Source organism: Oncorhynchus gorbuscha, linkage group LG18, assembly GCF_021184085.1.
Source record: "Oncorhynchus gorbuscha isolate QuinsamMale2020 ecotype Even-year linkage group LG18, OgorEven_v1.0, whole genome shotgun sequence".
In the NCBI taxonomy this organism is placed as follows: Eukaryota; Metazoa; Chordata; class Actinopteri; order Salmoniformes; family Salmonidae; genus Oncorhynchus; species Oncorhynchus gorbuscha.
Genome location: NC_060190.1, coordinates 33,884,785 through 33,904,857, shown reverse-complemented (window position 1 = coordinate 33,904,857; position 20,073 = coordinate 33,884,785). Strand labels below are relative to the sequence as shown.

At 40.8% G+C, this 20,073-nt stretch overlaps 1 protein-coding gene across 1 annotated transcript; it reads left to right on the top strand.

Annotated features, from left to right (window-relative positions):
- The first annotated feature begins 2,224 nt into the window (after positions 1-2,224).
- On the top strand, positions 2,225-7,772 carry LOC124003899 (growth/differentiation factor 5-like). Its single transcript, XM_046312542.1, has 2 exons — positions 2,225-3,244; positions 5,185-7,772. The coding sequence occupies exons 1-2, from the start codon at positions 2,491-2,493 to the stop codon at positions 6,045-6,047; spliced, it is 1,617 nt and encodes a 538-aa protein (XP_046168498.1). The 5' UTR covers positions 2,225-2,490; the 3' UTR covers positions 6,048-7,772.
- Positions 7,773-20,073: the final 12,301 nt, after the last annotated feature.

The window sequence follows — 20,073 nt, the reverse complement described above, 5'->3', positions numbered from 1 at the left end:
GCCAAAGAGTTCAATCTTGGTTTCATCAGACCAGAGAATTTTCTTTCTCATGGTCTGAGAGTCCTTTTGTGCCTTTTGGCAAACTCTAGGTGGGCTGTCATGTGCCTTTTTCTGAGGAGTGGCTTCCAGCTGGCCACTCTACGATAAAGGCCTGATTGGTGGAGTGCTGCAGAGATGGTTGTCCTTCTCCACAGAGCAACTCTGGAGCTATGTCAAAGTGACCATCAGGTTATTGTTCATTTTGGCCGGGCGGCCAGCTCTAGGAAGAGTGTTGGTCATTCCAAACTTCTTCCATTTAAGAATGACCACTGTGTTTTTGGGGACAATCAATGTTGCAGAAATGTGTTGTTACCCTTCCCCAGATCTGTGCCTCGACACAAGCATATCTCAGAGCTCTATGGACCATTTATTTAATCTCATTGCTTGGTTTTTGCTCTGACATGCACTGTCAACTGTGGGACCTTATATAGACAGGTGTGTGCCTTTCCAAATTACGTCCAATCAGGGAAGCCTAGTGGTTAGAGCGTTGGACTAGTAACCGGAAGGTTGCGAGTTCAAACCCCCGAGCTGACAAGTTATAAATCTGTCGTTCTGCCCCTGAACAGGCAGTTAACCCACTGTTCCTAGGCCGTCAATGAAAATAAGAATGTGTTCTTAACTGACTTGCCTGGTTAAATAAAGATAAAAAATAAATAAATTAAAAGTCAATTGAATGTACCACAGGTGGACTCCAATCAGGTTGTAGAAACATCTCAAGGATGATCAATGGAAACAGCATGTACCTGAGCTAAATGTTGAGTCTCATAGCAAAGGGTCTGAATAGTTATGTAAATAAGGTATTTCTCTTTTATTTATTATAAATTTGCAAAAACTTCATTTGTTTTTCCTGACTGTCATTGTCAGGTACTGTGTATAGATTGATGAGGGGGAAAAACAATTTAATCCTTTTTAGAACTTTCTGAATGCACTGTAGGTGTAATTTTTAAATATTTTTTCCCTATTGAAATCTATTGGGAGCTCATTTAAATATTGTATAAACGCTATCAAAAATATTTCTCAAGCAATCTAAGTTGGGGAAGTCTGAACAGTTGGAAGTCTGTTTGGTTTTAATAGCTTAAACCGTTTAACCCTTAGTATACAATTTCCATGGGCCCGCGGAAATCTAATCAACATAATAAAAGACAAACATCAAAATCAATTACTGTATCTGTTTTTTGCATGGACTGCATTTCTATCCACCACATTAGCCGATATTTCCCTTCCGCATCTGCGGTGAAAGGTGGTAGAGCTGGAACTGTGTTTGGCAGACCTTGAGACTTACCGAAAATCGGTCTTCTCACAAAAACTTATGTTGCATCCGAACGGTTTGTCCTACAACGTATTATGGCCACTCTATGGAAAGAGGAGACTCATGCGAACACGATGTGGTCCGTTCTTCTCTAGGACACAAGACTTGGTACAGTCTCTTCTGCCAACTTCTGTCAGTAGTGTCAGAACAGTCTGTAGCCCCGGAAGGTCCCAGGTACTAGTTGGAAAAAATGAATGGAAGTATATATGAATGTAGTTTCGTGCCTAAAATAAGATATAGGACAGACACATCATAACAAACTTCCTTTAGTTTGTTTTACTATCTGTTGTACCGTGTAGTGAATCTGCTATTCAATGCATTTCTGTTGGCTAATAGTAGTAATGCCGAATTCAATGTTTCATCCAATTTATTTTTATATATTTTGTTTCGATAGGGCATAGACTTGAGGGTTAAGCTCTAGAGCAGGCTGAATAAATATAATAATAATACGACTATGTACGACTTGCCTTCAGCCAGCACACCTAATAAGAATTATGTAAGAAATGTAAAGTTGTGCTTTGCTTCAGCAAGCACACCTAATAATATGAGCATGTAAGAAATCTAGTGCTTTTCCTTCAGCAAGCACACCTAATAATAAATATGTATGAAATCTAGAGTTGTGCTTTGCTTTCAGCAAGCGCACCTAATTAAACTGGTTACTGTTGGAATTCCTTTTCCAATTCCTGAGTTCAGGTTTGTAGATATTTCAGAGCACCTGCGGGGTTATGTGTGTGAAATATTTTCACTGGAAGGGGTTCAACTTTGAGAGAAAAAAACTGCGGTAGCATTACGCCATTCTCCCCTCTTGGAAAAAAAATGGGATTTAAACAAGTCTCTGACAAGATATCTAGCAGAACAGTTGGAGTTTAACGAAGTCAAGTTTTCCCCTCTCAATGCAAACCTTTTTGGACAACTGTTGGCTATATTGGAAACCAAGACCAGCAACAGGACATTTGCATCACTATGGTACTGAATAGCGGATCTGGGAGTAACGGTTTGTATAGTGTATTTTACCATAGAATACTAAATTCTAGTCCACATTTTCACTATTCCAAACTTGTTCATGTTTACTTATTTCAAACGGGAAAAGCCTTCAAACGGGAAAATTTCTCCCTGGCAAACATTCAAAGGAAGATCAGAGGATGAAAGTCCTGAAACGTCTCCCTCTTTTATTGGGGTGTTGGACTCTCTTATACCTGGAATTTATCCCAGTGTCACTGAGCCATACCGGGACGGCACAGCGCGCAACCGAGAGCCGAGGCAAGGAGCACGCAGGCGGAGCAGGTAAAGAAGCCAACCCGGGAATCACCTCAACTGCCAGGTCTACTGTAGGAAACTACGGCGTAGCGGGTTGGAAGTCTCCGAGCGCTGCGAGGATCACGCGCATTAGGACAGGACCCCCGCTGATAAAGGGCGAGGCAGCCAAAGCAAAAGCTGTAACATCAGTGTCATCACCACACGGCGTAACGGCGAGTAGTGTTAGTGGAACTATCAATTTGGGACGCAAGGAGTCTGCGCGCTCTTGGGTACCCGACGGGGATGCTACCAACGCAGCTGCTGTGCCTGCTCTCATGGCGTTGAACGTGCAAATACGCAAAGGCGGAGATACGCTCAGACAGAGTAAAGGAAAGACGTTCCCCAGAGTTGCAACATCAGCACGAACTGGACAGCATAGAGTCATTGCTGTGCAAAAATACAGCGCTCCGTTAGCCCAAAGGAGTGCCAAAGCAACGGGCAAACTGAGCGACAGAGACCTTCCGAAGCACCCATTGGTGACTCCGCACGACTACATGTTGTCACTGTATTGGTCACTATCCACAGGAGAGGTGAACACCAGCGTGTTGCACGAGACTGGCATGGCCAACACCATCACCAGCTTTGTGGATAAAGGACAAGGTACACTTTTGATGCCATAAAAACAATGAGTGCTATTTAAACAAATTGTCTTACAATAAACGTTAAAAGAAAATCTGCATTACTGCTTGCAATGTCACAATGGCTTATCCATTATGGATCAATGGTCCAATAAAATAGCTGTTTATTTCTGCCAAAGAAAATAGAATCATTATGAAGATTGAGGCTAAATTCCGAATATGCTTAATTATCTTTAAAATGTAGCATTTTGTTAATTTTTTTAAGAAAACACAACCAAGAGACCAGGTCTCAGAATCAATTGGAGCTGTATGCCTATGCTCATCAAACCAGCCTCTCTACTAGAGAGGTAAAGTCAAACTGAAAAAGCAAATTTGAAGCTTCAGTCAAAAGGTTCCCTTGCTTGTGTAATGTGGCCCAACATAGGTTTCTGGCTGTTTGACATAATATATATATATTTTACCTTGGTCATGGGTCTGTCACACTCTCAGTAGCCATCTGCATAGCCATTCCATCAGTGATTTGCAGCCTCTAAAGTGTAAATAAATAGACCATCGGGCTTCAAGTTAAATTAATGGCCTCAATGTAATATTTTCTTTAGTGTGTAAAACTTTTTTAAATGATGTTTAAATGACATTGGTTTAATATTTCTAGCTGCTAAAGATTTACATGTAAAGCACTTAATGTACTTTTAATTTGTACTTTATTTGTTTAACGTGTCCTCAGCAAATTGTTGGTGACCTTCATATCGGGTGAACCGCTTAGAAATTACAGGGTACCAAAAGTATAGGGACAAATTCACTCATATGTATTGTATTCAAGTAGTCAACCATTTTATATTTAGTCCCATATTCTTAGCATGCAATGATTACATCAAGCTTGTGACTCTACAAACATGTTGGATGCATCTTCTGTTTGTTTTGTTTGTGTTTCAGATTATTTTGTGCCGAATAGAAATGAATGGTAAATAACGTATCGTATCATTTTGGTGTCACTTTTATAGCAGAAAATAATAGAATATGTTCATAAACACTTATACATTACTGTGGATTATACCATGATTATGGATAGTCCTGAATAAATTGTGAATAATGATGAGTGAGAAAGTTATCATACTCTCCAAAAATGCTGACCTCCCCGGTTATTGTAAAGGTGAGAGGTTAACATGTCTTTGGTGTATGATATTTGTACGTTTGTAACTTTCTCACTCATCATTATTCACGATTCTATCAGGACTCTGAAACACAACCAAAACAAGCAGCAACTGCATCCAACAAGTTTGTAGTCTCAAACTTGATGTAATCATTGCGTGCTAGGAATATGGGACCAAATACTAAACTTTTGACTACTTTCACTTTAATTTGTCTCAATAATTTTGGTCCCCTAAAATGAGGGGACTATGTACAAAAAGTGCTATCATTTCTAAGTGGTTCACCCGAGATGGATGAAAACACCCTCAACTTAAAGCTGACAGTCTGCACTTTCAATTCCAAAGTGCTGGACCACAAAGCCAAACAACAAAAAATGTGTCATCCCTCCCAATACTTTTGTAGTTCACAGTAGGTTTTTTTTATCTCAGGTGAGGCTCCTAAACCCAGAAGTCACTCCACATTGACATAGAGAATGGTTGGGAATTGGCTATCTTTTGTATTGTCCCAGTGATTTTTGGTCCACTCTTAGCAAATGCCATATTACATAGTGGTAAGTCCACTGGTAAACAGCTGCATTTCAACATTAATTGTCTGATTATACTTCAATGTGGTCTGTAGTCTGCAAATGTCTGGTTTTAATGTACTTTCGAACGCGTACTGTTCCTGGATGAAAATCCTGGCTTTCATTTGTATATGGCCATGCTTTCCCTCACCAAAAACAAAGAAAACATGATCTTACCTCCTGTGTGTTACCTGAGAAGCCACATTAGCACATTTGATTCTTACCCTTGACTCTGTCACCTTCTTTTACAGATGACCGTCTTCTCCAGCTGAGAAGACAGAAGTATAACTTCAACATCAGTTCCCTGGAGGAGGAGGGGTTACTGGGTGCCGAGCTGCGCATTCTCAGGAAAAGACTGGCCGACCCACGCAAAGCACTTTCTACTGGCAGAGTTTTCTGCCTGAAGCTTTTCACCTGTGCAGCAGGTAAGCAGAAGGCGACACTGCTCCAAACTCGAACCATCGAGGACCACAATACGCCCAAATGGGAAGTGTTTGACATTTGGAAACTATTCAAGAATTTTCACAACACCGTCCAGCTTTGTTTCGAGCTGGAGGCCTTGGAACGAGGCCGCCCAGTGGACCTCAGGTCAATGGGCTTCAGTCGTCTGGGCAGGCAGACCAAAGAGAAGGCCTTTTTCCTCGTGTTCGGACGCACCAAGAAACGCGACTTGTTCTACAGCGAGATCAAAGCCCGGTCGGGCCACGACAACAAGACTGTGTACGAGTACCTGTTCACCCAGCGCCGTATGCGCCGAGCCCCCACCACCCGTGGCAAGAAACTGGCCAAGAACCTCAAGCCTCGTTGCCACAGGAAGCAGCTACATGTCAACTTCAAGGAGATGGGTTGGGATGATTGGATCATTGCCCCACTGGAGTATGAGGCCTACCACTGCGACGGGGTGTGCGACTTCCCCATCCGCTCACACCTCGAGCCCACCAACCACGCCATCATCCAGACGCTCATGAACTCCATGGACCCTGACTCGACTCCGCCCACCTGCTGCGTGCCCACTCGCCTCAGCCCGATCAGCATCCTCTACATTGACTCAGCCAATAACGTGGTTTATAAACAGTACGAGGACATGGTGGTGGAGTCCTGTGGCTGCAGGTAGCAATGGACAAAGGATTCACCTGAGACCTTGGTTTTATAGTTCAGCCAGATCCCCTACAAGTCAATGGGACTGAGTTTTGTTTTTGGAGTAAACAGATTGGTTAATAGTTGTTAGGGAAATATACTTTGAAAGCAACTGACATGAAACTAATAACACAAATCACTTCCTGAGACCTTATTTCATGAGGTGGTTAAGGAATAATATGTACGTATCATCAATGATGATTTGGCAAGAGATGTGAAACTGTTTCACTACATTGATCTTCCCAATCCATGCTATTTTCGCATCGTATGAATTGATGTAAATGTTTGCTTTTCATAGTGATGCACAAACATGTCAATCACTTTACTGGTCACAGTTTGAACACATTGCTAATTGTTAGTTTAGGATCAAGGAAACTATTTCTTGTATCGCAGATCATTTAATGTATCTCACTGTTATCTTAAAAGTTGCATCGCTTTGAACTGCTGTTCCGTGACGTCACTTGTTGGATACCTTCACACCTATCTCACTGCCCCTTGTAAAGCACTTGAAACATTGGATGAGAACATCTGCATGCATTCCTGTCAAAATGTCTTGTTTCTCTTGGAGCAATATGATGTAGCCTGACCATTTCCTTTAATTGAAATGGCAATACCATTGGCATGTGCACATCTCAAACTGAACTGGGAAAGGTCATAAATGGTTTGTTGCACACAAATAATATCTAACAGCTTACAAATCCCATTGAAGAATTAAAAGCCCATTGATGAAATGTCAAAGATACCTTGAATTTAAGACATGTAAGGCATTGTCACCTTCCACCGAGTTGTTTGTATTCATACAGTGCATTGAAAGTATATTTTGATACAGATACACAATTACAGTACTTTTAAAATATCTGTCCACTGTTCCAGATTTCTATGAAATATTTACCAAAAATGAATTACAATATATATTTAATAGAAGGATGTTAAAAATCTGCCTTTCTCTGTGCTCCTGTTTGGCCTTAGTAAAAACAGATTGGTTTGGATGTATTCCGCTTAAAAAAAAGCTGATTTGCCAGCTCAGCCAATGAGACGCTCATAGACTTGGATATTCAAATTAGCTACCAACTCCACCTGGGGCAGGACTGCATGCACTGCCTAGCAGTCTTTCCTTTAATTCTTTCATCTTTTTTTTTTTACCGAAGGCATGCTGCCTGTAGTCAAATAGTAGGCTTTGGATGTATTCAGGATTTTAAACACACGATGGAACTACTACACTTTACTAAAACAGCAAACTCACGTAAACTCATACATCGCCTTGGTCCGTACAATTGCCCTTATTTTTGCACCCCAAAAATGTAAAACTTCCAAATCAACTCAATGTCAATACCATTGTAATGCACAATTTCTCCCATTTTCACAGAATCCATTACATGACCTAAACACTGCCCGTTTCTGCATAATTCAAGCAAGCAATGAGCCCTGTCGGATCTTTTTAAAAATGGCGGGTGGGGAATCGAAACTAATGCGTGATAGTGAGAAGGAGAGATGTCGTGTGGGAAAATTACTTTTTTCCCAATCGATCTGTCCAACTTATCCCATTATCGCCTCTAAAATGTAAATAAAACACTACAAAGAGTTTATCTAATGTGTCATTCCATACCTATTTGAAGGTTTGTGTCGAATTTGAATCTGGTTTTTAGGGCGGTGCTAAAGTGATCTTAGAAGTAAACAGCGGCTTTGAGAATGATGATCGCATGCAATGATGACGCAAAAAATGACTAGGTATCCCCCTTACCCCCATCACTGTCCATTTATTGATTTTAAACGGTGAGAGAAGTGCTACACCTGGTGGAGAGAGATTGTAAGACAGAAATAGTTGCTTTAGACGTGCTGTACGTTACGACATGACACGCCACGAGGGTCCGTTTTTAAAACTTTTCTCCAATACTATAGAACCATTACCATGTCGATCAATGCTTGAATAGTTCCTAGTTCACACCCCCGATTTTGAAGTCAACACAGTCGCTACACTTCCTTTAGTTTTCTTTGTAGCCTCGTTTGAATGTTGCGGTTGTGCACATTTGAACGGAATGGGGTGAATTTACTAGCTAGACAACAAGTCGTGATTGGTAGGAGATCAGCCAGCTAGGTAAAAAACTGCTGCTACATATATTAGTGAACAACGGCTAACTAGCTTTCCTCTTGACATCCAACTTTTAGTTATAAACCACAAAATGTCAAATAGAAGTGAATGGTGAGATGGTTATTGTGTGGAGGATTTGCTTTGGCTTGCTTTAGTATTGGCTAGCCATCTAGCTAATCTATCCTCGATAGCTAATGTTAGCATGCTAGCTTACTGCTTCAAAATAGCCAACAGGCCAAATATTACAAACCACATAATTTGAAATAGAAGTGACTGGCGAGATTGTTGTTGTATAGGCTTTATCCTTTTTGCTAACACTAGCTGTGGATTGTTTGGCTTGCTAGCTAGCGTGTGTGCCCTCCTGAGCATGTGTCACCCCTTGTCTCCTTCTCCCCACCAGATCATTCTTGGGGGTGGTATAGGAAAAAGCTGCTGGACCAATCACAATTGAGCCTCTCCCTGCCAAGGATGATGTCCTTCTCCGAGCATCTTTTAAAATGGTTTGTTTCAAAAACACGTTTGAGATGGTGTTTTACCGAGTGGGTTTTCTATAATTTATGCGTTGGCCACGACTACAAGTAAAGGATGAGTCAACAACATTATTTGGGTATGACCAAACATAATATGAGCTTTTAAAAATGTCCACTGGACAGTTTCTTTTAAGATGTACACTTCAAATAGATAAAAATATATATATTATTCTGATTTTGAATTAAATGATCCCATGTTTGTAAATAAATGTAGATCATGACTTTTGGTGGGAACGTTTGTTTGCAACTGAAATTCATCGTGAATGAAATACATTTCTTTGAAGTTGCCTTTGTTAAGTGTTTACATCAACACACCAAGCTTAGCCTACAAATAATGATGCAATGATGCAAATTTCTAGATTGCAATTGTATTCCAGCAGCAGTTAAACACTAAGGTTGTTTTGGGCACCTGAAATATATATATATATATATATATATATATATGTTATATATATGCCATTTAGCAGACGCTTTTATCTGAAATAATGTCCCTTCACAGCTCGGGTCTGAAATCACGTTTCAATAACAACATTGATAGCAGACCTAAGCACACATGGAGCCAGGAATGGAATATGCAAGTGACTGATCTAAAGCTTATATTATACATTGACAGGTTTCTAGTGACTTAATGTATGAGAGTGGAAAATAACAAATTAAAAAAACAATTCACTTTTACAATACAATGTGTCTTTTGAACTCGTTGAAGGAATGAATTTAGACATGCAGTAAACAGTTGGAAAAATAACGTTCCCAAAGTAAACCACCTATTTCTCAGGACCAGATGGTAGAATATGCATATAATTGACAGCTTAGGAAAACACTCTAAAGTTTCCAAAACTGTCCAAATATTGTCTGTGAGTATAACATAACTGATACTGCAGGCGAAAGCCTAAGAACAATCCAATCAGGAAGTGACTCATGTTTTGAAACCGTTGTCTTCCTATGCACCCCTATTGGCCACTGAAAGGGATATCAACCAGATTCCTTTTTCTGAGGCTTCCCTAAAGGTGTCTACAGCATTGTGATGTAGTTTCACGCCTTTATGTTGAAGAATGAGCGTAAACGACGACATTGCGTAAGTGGCCAGCTGAGGGCTCTCAGAGTGATTCTTGCGTAAAAGACAAATGTAGTCATTTTTCCTCTCGCTCCTACTGAAAAGCCAATTGTCCCGGTTGATATATTATCGAATAGATATTTGAAAAACACCTTGAGGATTGATTATAAAAAACGTTTGTCATGTTTCTGTCGATATTATGGATATAATTAGATTTTTTTCCCCGGCGTTTTCGTGACCGCTATTTCCGCCACCACAACGTGACAAACAAATGGAGGAATTTTGGGTATAAAATGACCTTTATGGAACAAAAGGAACATTTGCTGTCTAACTGGGAGTCTCGTCAGTAAAAATATCCGAAGATCAAAGGTAAACGGTTAATTTACAAGATTAAGTTAAATTGGCTAAGAACTTTTAAGTCAGAACCAAGATGTCAAATCAGTGGTCTGTGCAACTGCCTCCGGTGCACATGTACTGTTGTTTGGGTTTGAAATTTACTCCTTGGTAATTTATAGGTGGCTTGATCAAGACCGTGCTCTGGCAGCTCCTCTACTGCATTCAACAGCTTCCATACAGGAGTAAAAGAGTAAAGAATGAGTATCTCCTTTAAAACAATAACAAAATAAAAACAAAATAAATAAAACAAAATAACCATAACTTTTCAGCACAAGTATAGTGAGGACATTAGCCACTGTTACATGCTAGCTTGCTGGTTAGCACCACACAAACTCCATGTTAAAATGGTAGTTAGGTTATATTTAGAAAGAAACTGATATTTGGCTACGTTTGGCAAATAGTATTTTACTATATCAGTTAAAAATCGGATTACTTGTGCAATTCTGCTACATGTAATGTAGTATAGTCACCGAATACATGTAATAAATGTACAAAAGAGTTTAATGTCGATATAATCAAACCTACGTCTTTTTCAAGACTGTCCATAAGGTGTTTTATAAGGTGCTCCATCCCTCCACCACTCTTGGCCCGGTGGAATTCAAGGAGCTTGGAAAGATTCCTGTCCAGACCTTCATAACATGTCTTCCTGAGGTCCACAGACACCAGTCTCATGAACTCCAGTGCAACCTGTTTGAAGAGCATCACATACTAGGGGAGGAATTTTAGGGACAAGGCCACTATGCCTTAAAGGGGTGCCTAAACTGCCAGTGCACCAAAACAATCAACCAGGGCACCGTTACCCAATCAGGACTTATTTTCTGAATCTCTTCTTGCATATAATCCTTCTTGATGAAAAGTACTGCTTAACATTACAGGGCTCAGAAAAATTACAGATGTCACATTATACAAGCTGTAACTGTGGCGGCAGGGTAGCCTAGTGGTTAGAGCGTAGGACTAGTAACCAAAAGGTTACTAACTGACATGTTTTAAAACAGTAAATTTTGCTTTTGTAGTTAGTGTTCCAATCAAAAGAAGAGCGGTTGTGTGCCAAGGCTTGCCGTACTTCCTGTGACAAGACCCTACCAACTTTTTGAAGACGTGAGGTATACAACCCTACAACATAACCTTATGTTCTCTAACCACTCCCAGGAGTGATATTTCCTATGAATGTTCCTATGAAAGTCTGTCGCCATCTGAAGTGATTATAACACACCAACTACAGTATATAAGGACATCTATTTTAGCAATGTTTTATTTGTTCTACGTTTACTCAGCCTTTCTCCCTTGCTAGACATTCAGTTGAGAATAGTGATTTAGCATGCTTTTTTGTCCAGGAGAAACTCAATCTTTATCTTTGACAACTTTATCTTGGACTGCAAAGCAAAAATCAGGACCATACATTAAACACAATACTAGGTTTGGCTGATAATGCCTAACTACCATGTAAACAACTATTGATAGCTGTTGTCGACGGTTGTGAGATGTAATTATGCTCAAGCTTTAGCATATTTGAACGCATCACATATCCCTGGTGTACTGTATGGCAGCACACAATACTGCAGTGCTATGTTAAATTCCCTATTGTTAGAAAATTAACAGAATTAAAGTGGCATTGTGAGGAATTCCAAATTATATACAAAAGCTGTAAAAAATTATATTGTTATAATATAAAAAAGGGATTTTGATATTACAATTAATCCCTACACCATGCAGTGCTGATTCTGCCATTTGAACAGGAATTGCAATCAGTTTTGCTTTAACATTGTTTAACATCACGCCGGTCCGTCTTCAATATAAACTTTGCATTTTAGGCTGTGCTTTTGTGTAACTAATTAATTGCTTATTGTATAAGGGAATCATTGTCCTTATAGTTTACAGATTTTGTAAGCTGGTCATTTAAAAATAAAGTATTTGAGGTGGAATTGTACAGAGTGCACCTTTTTAATATAATGAATGTTGTGGAAAGAGCTGATTGCCAAAACAGCACAAAATGATAGATGAGGCTTACATGGTTTTCCACTCATTTTCAGTGTTGGATGACCATGGGCCTTTGCGGCGCTATAGCGGACAATCAATTGTTTTTTGCAAATAGATAAACAGACATGTTTTACCTCAACTAAGAACGTATTCTATCAAGACCTGGGAGCAATGGTTGTTTACGTGCTTAAACCTCTCTTAAACCTTAAATCTATACGGGACACCATCATCCCACCTGATCAACATACAGTAAAAGTGCAGGGCGCCAAATTCAAACTACAGAATTGCAAATATTTAACATTCTTGAAAATACACATGCAATATGTCAAATTATAGCTTGGGAAAGGACCCTGGGAACAGCCTGGGACAATAATCTTCTCTTATTACAATAATCTTATTGTCGCCCCAAGGCCGAGCTGGAGGCAGCAAAAGCAGAGAGGCGGCATTATGAGGAGCTAGCACGGCAGAGCGGATGGAAGTCCGAGAGTCAGCCCCAAAAATGTATTGGGTGGGGGCTCACAGGGAGTATGGCTATGCCAGGTAGGAGATCGGCGCAAACTCCCTGTGCTGACCGGGGGGCTAGAGAGACCAGGCAGGCACCGTGTTATGCAGTGGTTCGCACGGTGTCCCCAGTGCGGGTGCATAGCCCGGTGCGGTATATTCCAGCTCGTATTGGCCGGGCTAGAGTGGGCATCGAGCCAGGTAAGGTTGCTCAAGAGCTCCAGTGCGCCTGCACGGTCCGGCCTATCCAGTACCACCTCCACACCCCAGCCCTCCTGTAGCAGCTCCCCGCACCAGGCTTCCTGTGCGTGTCCTCGGTCCAGTACCACCAGCACCATGCATCAGGCCTACAGTGCGCCTCACCTCTCCAGCGCTGTCAGAGCCTTTATCCTCTCCCGCACTGCCGGAGTCTCCCGCCTGTTCAGCGCAGCTAGAGCATTCTTCCTCTACAGCGCTGCTGGAGTCTCCTGCCTGTTCAGTGCAGCCAGAGCTGTCAGTCTGCGTGGAGCAGCCAGAGCTGTCAGTCTGCATGGAGCAGTCAGAGCTGTCAGTTTTGCAAGGAGCTGCCAATCTGCACGGAGCTGCCAGTCTGCACGGAGCTGCCAGTCTGCACGGAGCTGCCAGTCTGCACGGAGCTGCCAGTCTGCAAGGAGCTGCCAGTCTGCAAGGAGCTGTCAGTTTGCAAGGAGCCGCCAGTCTGTAAGAAGCCGCCAGAGCTGTCAGCCTACATGGAGCAGCCAGAGCCGCCAGTCAGCCGGACTCTTCCAGATCCGCCACTCGGCCGGACTCTTCCAGATCTGCCAGTCGGCCGGACTCTTCCAGATCCGCCAGTCGGCCGGACTCTTCCAGATCCGCCAGTCGGCCGGACTCTTCCAGATCCGCCAGTCGGCCGGACTCTTCCAGATCCGCCAGTCGGCCGGGATCCGCCAGTCGGCCGGGATCCGCCAGTCGGCCGGGATCCGCCAGATCCGCCAGTCGGCCGGGATATGCCAGATCCGCCAGGATCTGCCGAAACCGCCAGCCAGGATCTGGTAGATCCACTCACTCCCGAGCTGCCCCTCAGTCCCGAGCTGCCCCTCAGTCCAGTGGGGTTCTGGGTGAGGACTACTAGGACATGGTCGGCGGCGAGGGTGGACTATCCAAGGACGCGAGGAGAGGGGACTAAGACATTGATTGAGTGGGGTCCACATCCCGCGCCGGGGCCGCCACCATGGACAGACGCCCACCCGGACCCTCCCTATTGTTTTGAGGTGCGTTCGGGAGTCCGCACCTTGGGGGGGGGGGGTTCTGTCACGCCCTGGTCAAAGCATTTTGTGTTTATCTTTATTTATTTGGTCAGGTCAGGGTGTGGCATGGGTTTGTGTATGTGGTGTGTATGTATTGGGATTGTAGCTAGTGGGGTGTTCTAGTTAAGTCTATGGCTGTCTGAAGTGGTTCTCAATCAGAGGCAGGTGTTTATCGTTGTCTCTGATTGGGAACCATATTTAGGCAGCCATATTCTTTGAGTTTGTCGTGGGTGATTGTCCTTAGTGTCTTGATGTCCTTGTTCTGTGTGTATGTGCACCAGTATTAGGCTGTTTCAGTTTTCGTTACGTTTATTGTTTTGTAGTGTTTGTATTTAGATTCGTGTTACGTTATTTGAATAAACATGGATCGCAATCTACACGCTGTATTTTGGTCCAACTCTCCTTCACACCTAGAAAACCGTTACACAAACCATTCGATTATCAGAGGACAGCACCGCATCAAACACAGACAATCATATTTCATCCCGCCGGGCGCGACACAACTCAGGAATAACGATATAATTCATGCCTTAGAGCTTGTTCTGTTGACATCCAGTGGAAGCGATAGGAACTATAAACAAGAGGCTTAGAAATCTAGATCCAAATAGAAAACTCATTGAAAACACCTCAAAAAATCCTGTATGGTTTGTCCTCGGGGTTTCGCTTGCCAAATAAGTTCTGTTATACTCAGACATCATTCAAACAGTTTTAGAAACTTCAGTGTTTTCTATCAATCTAATCTACTAATAATATGCATATCTGTCACGATCATCGTATGGAGTAGACTAAAGCGCAGCGTGGTTAGAATATATTCTTTATTGTATGAAGAACACTTAAACAAAATGAAAAAGATTGTTTATATAGCAATGTGCTAACGTATAACATAGACAATAACCCATGAAATACCCAAAGAAGATGGCTGCCTAAATATGATACCCAATCAGAGACAACGATAAACACGTGCCTCTAATTGAGAACCAATCTAGGCAACCATAGACCTACATAACCACCTAGATGGAAACAACCCATAAATCTACAAAACCCCTAGACAGTGCAAACACCCTACATGAGACAAAAACACACATACCACCCCCGTCACACCCTGGCCTAACCAAAATATATAAAGAAAACAGAATACTCAGGTCAGGGCGTGACAATATCCTAGCTTCTGGGCCTGAGTAGCAAGCAGTTTACTTTGGGCATGCTTTTCATCCGGACGTGAAAATACCGCCCCCTCGCCTAGAAAGGTTTAAGGACCATGCTTGTTTACTGGCGCAACGCTCTTGACCATTAGGCCACCTGCCACCCCACTTGCCTGCATCAATATACAACAGTACATTTGCAGATAGTATCACATAAAAATTGTATTGGAAGATGCTTTGTTAGGAAATTCCTCTAATCTTTGCCTATTTTTGTTCTGTTTTTTGGTATCCTTATCGTTGTGGATGGAGCTGCAGCAGATGACCCAATGCTAGCTGACAATGTGGACGTTGCCCTTGTGATAGAGCATACATGAGTTTCACAATGTCCCAAATACCTTTGCCGCTTTGATTGGACTTCTTATTGTCTGACCATGGATTACCCAAAATGTTTGAAGTATGCTTTAGAGGTAGTTCAGAAAATATTCTGGAAGATTGGTGCAGAGAACTGTACAGCAAAAGTGCATGGGCTGACCGTCTTCTTCGTTCTTCTTCGTCAAACAATTGGTGTGTTTTTGTTTTACTCGCAGTAGTTGAGTTTATTACTCCGACAACAATGGTGTTATTTGCCTAAATCATACAAATCTCAGTTTTGGGAAGATTTTAGTTACCCTATTTTTACGTGTGACCTTCAATCTACAAACTAGAACCGTCTTTTGTTAGAGACCATTGAGTTGCTGTCATCTCTTCCCATTAATGTTACAACTCTAGGGGCAGTATTTTCATTTTTGGAGAAAAAAAACGTTCCCGTTTTAAACGGGCTATTTTGTCAGGACAAGATGCTAGAATATGCATATAATTGACAGCTTAGGATAGAAAACACTCTAACATTTCCAGAACTGTAAAGATATTGTCTGAGTATAACAGAACTGATGTTGCAGGCGAAAGCCTGAGAAAAATCCAATCCGGAAGTGCCCCATATTTTGAAAGCGCTGCGTTCCAATGAGTCCCTATTGAGCTGTGAATGTGCTATCAACCAGCTTACGCATTCTACGTATTCCCCAAGATGTACAGCATTGTGACATAGTTTTACGCATCTATGTTGAAGAATAGCCGTAGGCTGCTACATTGCGTAAGTGGTCACCTGAAGGCTACCAGGGTGACTCTAAAATACAGGGGTAGCCATTACTCCAATCGATCCTACTGAAAAACGAATTGTCCCGACGGATATATTATCGAATAGATATTTGAAAAACACCTTGAGGATTGATTATAAACAACGTTTGCCATGTATCTGTCGATATTATGGAGCTAATTTTTCGCTGTTTTCGTGACTGCATTTTCCGGGCGATTTCTCAGCCAAACGTGAAGAACAAACGGAGCTATTTCGCCTACAAAAATAATCTTTTGGGAAAAAATGAACTTTGGCTATCTATCTGGGAGTCTCGTGAGTGAAAACATCTGAAGTTCATCAAAGGTAAACGATTTAATTTGATTGCTTTTCTGATTTTCGTAACAAGGTTGCCTGCTGTTAGCAAGGCATTATGCTAGGCTATCGATAGACTTACACAAATGCTTGTCTAGCGTTGGCTGTAAAGCATATTTTGAAAATTAGATGACAGGGTGATTAACAAAAGGCTAAGCTGTGTTCCAATATATTTCACTTGTGATTTTCATGAATAGGAAGATTTTCTAGGAAGATTTGTCGGTTGCGTTATGCTAATTAGTGTCAGTAGATGATTACGCTCCTGGACCCGGGATGGGGAGTCACAAGAAGTCTACAAACTACAACCGTCTTTTGTTAGAGACCATTGATTTGCTGTCATCTCTTCCCATTAACTACAGTGCATTCTGAAAATGTTTCCATTTTTCACACTCAACACCAACTTGTCTTAGAAACCATACGGAAGGTTGTCTTTGCTCAGTGTTTGAATTTTAATTCATGTGCCATAAAACCATGTTTGAATGGTGCCATTTACACATGAGTATGGGTTTATTGGACAGTGGAATAAGAGTCCAGAAACTTAATTTAGAATTGCCTATAAAATCACCGATAAAACGAGGCAACCGATTAAAAGGAGGAAGTCAACATGGAGTAAGAAATTGGTGTTCTCGTTGTAGTGGAGGGTTCTCAAGCAGACAACCCATTGCCAGCTGGAATTGTAAACATTCTCTTGTGATAAAGCATGTGATCATACATGAGGTCTAGAACACCCCAAACGGCTTACTGATGTAATGAGCGTTTTGGGCATGTTTTTTAGGGCATGTTTATTATTACTTGGTTAACATTACTTATTACCCCGTAAATGATTGTAATAGGAAGTTTTTCTAAAAGTGCAACTGGACTTTGATTGTATTCATGTTCTGTTATCAAACAATGAAAGCATATTCATTGTGGGAGTTATCACTGACCGTGTAAACCACAAAGATGGTGCATATATTTCTTTTTTTCTCTATTTGTGTAGAGAAGAGTTGCTTGTGAAGTATTTGGGTGACTATACTTGCAAACCTATCCTACACAATGACATCTTTAAAAGCCTTTGTCAAGTCATGTGCCTGCGTGAAGGGATGTTCTTTAGTAGGAGTCAAATTAGGAGTTTAATTTTGGATTAAGTCAGAGTCCCAGTGGTTGATTTTTGAGCAAAACACTGGGGTTCACATAACCTCCAATGTTATTTACGCAGTCAAAGAAGTGTAATGGCATTATTTGCTACATTTTAGTTTTATTTAGCATGTTATTGTCATTTGGCATGTGTGCTTTAGAATGTCAATTATGGAATAGAAGTACTTTTTTGCAACTAAATGTTTTATTTGGCGTAATGAATACATCCCAGCTAACGTTACATGACTGAACAAGGTGTAGCCCCAACCAAGTTCAAGTCAAGACACAAGTCATTATAATCAGGACTCAAATCAGACTTGTGAACCACAGCACTGCTTGCATGGATGACTTAAAACGTTGTGTTTGTGCTCTACCAGTAAGCAAGTTTCTAATGTTTAAGAAGTGCTTGTTGTTGAGGTGTTTCAGAGGTGCCACTGATGACACTGTGATATAGAAAACCTACAAATAGTACACAATAAAAAATAAAATAAAAGTTTGACAAAACATTTATCTTAATTTAAAAAATCTTAGCCGATATTGGTTAAAAGATCAAACTTAGATCAGTGACAGCAGAATTTGTCTTCCTGTTTAAATGCACCCAAAGACATGCATCTCAAAATGCATTCTAGGGAACAATACATTGTTGCAAATGTATTTGTTTGTAAATACATAGTGTAATAAATGTTCTGAAATACACGATTGGACTATTTTCTCATTACAAGCTAGATGGAATTCATGGATTTCAATGTAAGTTGTTGAATCAATCAATGTATTCTTGATAGTAAATAAATCATTGTAAATATAAACTAATTTTAAAATGGAGATAAGCTTTACTAAATCTGAACTTTGTTCAACTGTACATACTGGGTTATATGAAGTTTACATGTTTAATTTGTCAAAGTAATTTTGTTGAGTGCAGCCTGTGGCAAGCTTGTCTGTTATGTCACTAATATTATAGTTATTTATTTATGTGTGGCCTGCTTGACTTGCTCGTATCACGACTTCCACCGAAGTCGGCTCCTCTCCTTGTTCGGGCGGTGTTCGGCTGTTGATGTCACCGGCCTTCTAACCATCGCTCCATTTTTCATTGTTCCATTTGTTTTGTCTTGTTCCCCACACACCTGGTTTACATTCCCTAATCACATTGTATATGACTTAAAACGTTGTTATATACGTGTTATATACAGGAATATATATATATATATATATATATATATATATATATATATATATATATATATATATATATATATATATATATTCCTCTGTTCCCCACCATGTCCTTGTGTGGAATTGTTTTGTTACATATTCAGTGTGTAGGCTGGTTGTTTCCCCCCCTGGGTATTCTTGTGTAACCCATAGGAGGTTGGATTATTGACGTTTGTTATTGTGACCTGTATTTTGGGCATTTCTCTTTTGCATATTGGCTGGAGGTTTGACGCTGTTGTGTCCGTTTAAAGAGTGCGCCTGATCACAACTCTCTGCTCTCCTGCACCTGACTTCAACACCAGTAGCGCACACCCTGACAGATCGTAGCCACAGTGTAGCACCACCAGCCAAACAGGTTGAGAACTCTGTTACAATAACTTAACATGAAAGTAGGCTTGACTTAAGTGCATGTGGATTGAACAAGGATTGCAAATGGTTAAGTCTTTAAAATGTGGCTTTAGAACAGAACTCACACTTGAATGTTGTTTTAACTTATTATTTCCAGTCATCTAGTTGCGTGGCCTATTTCAAGCTCAGAGCACTTAACAATGTCACCTTATCCTTGCTTAGACAATTTTGTTATGTCAACGTTGTAAACAAAATTGGAAAAAGATTCAACTCAGAACAGTAAGTTATAATGGTTAACTCTTTAATAAATTGATGTAACTGGCTTTAGTACAGAACTCCAGCTTTAAGGTTGTTTCAACTTATTATTTCCAGTCATCTATTTGCGTGGCCTTTTTCAAGCTCAGAGCAATTAACAATGTCACGTTATCCTAGCTTAGACAATTTTATTATGTAAACTATAAATGTAGTTATCATAACTGTGTTATGAATAGTAAGTTACACTGAAATGTAGCAGTGGACTTAACTCACTTTTATTTGTCAACAATAATATAGCTTTAGTTATTAGAACTCCACATTTATTGTCAACATAACAAAGGTGTAAGTTGATTCAAATGATATTAAATTAACAATTAACAAACATCAAATTAACGTACCGTAATTTCCGGACTATAAGCCGCTGCTTTATTCCCACACTTTGAACCTTGCGGTTTATACAATGACGAGGCGAATTTATGGATTTTTCCGCTTTCACAAGATTCATGCCGCCAAAAAACTGAGCACCGTCACATAATGTGACGTAAATCGAGCGCGCTCAAACTTCCCATCATTCTGATTACGGTAGTAATTTTGTTACCCTCATCATGGCAAAGACA

Excerpts from the sequence above, each read along its gene's own strand:
- LOC124003899 (XM_046312542.1), top strand. The coding sequence starts at position 2,491 with ATGAAAGTCCTGAAACGTCTCCCTCTTTTATTGGGGTGTTGGACTCTC. Across the intron at positions 3,245-5,184 it reads CTTTGTGGATAAAGGACAAG|ATGACCGTCTTCTCCAGCTG; the intron begins GTACACTTTTGA and ends CTTCTTTTACAG.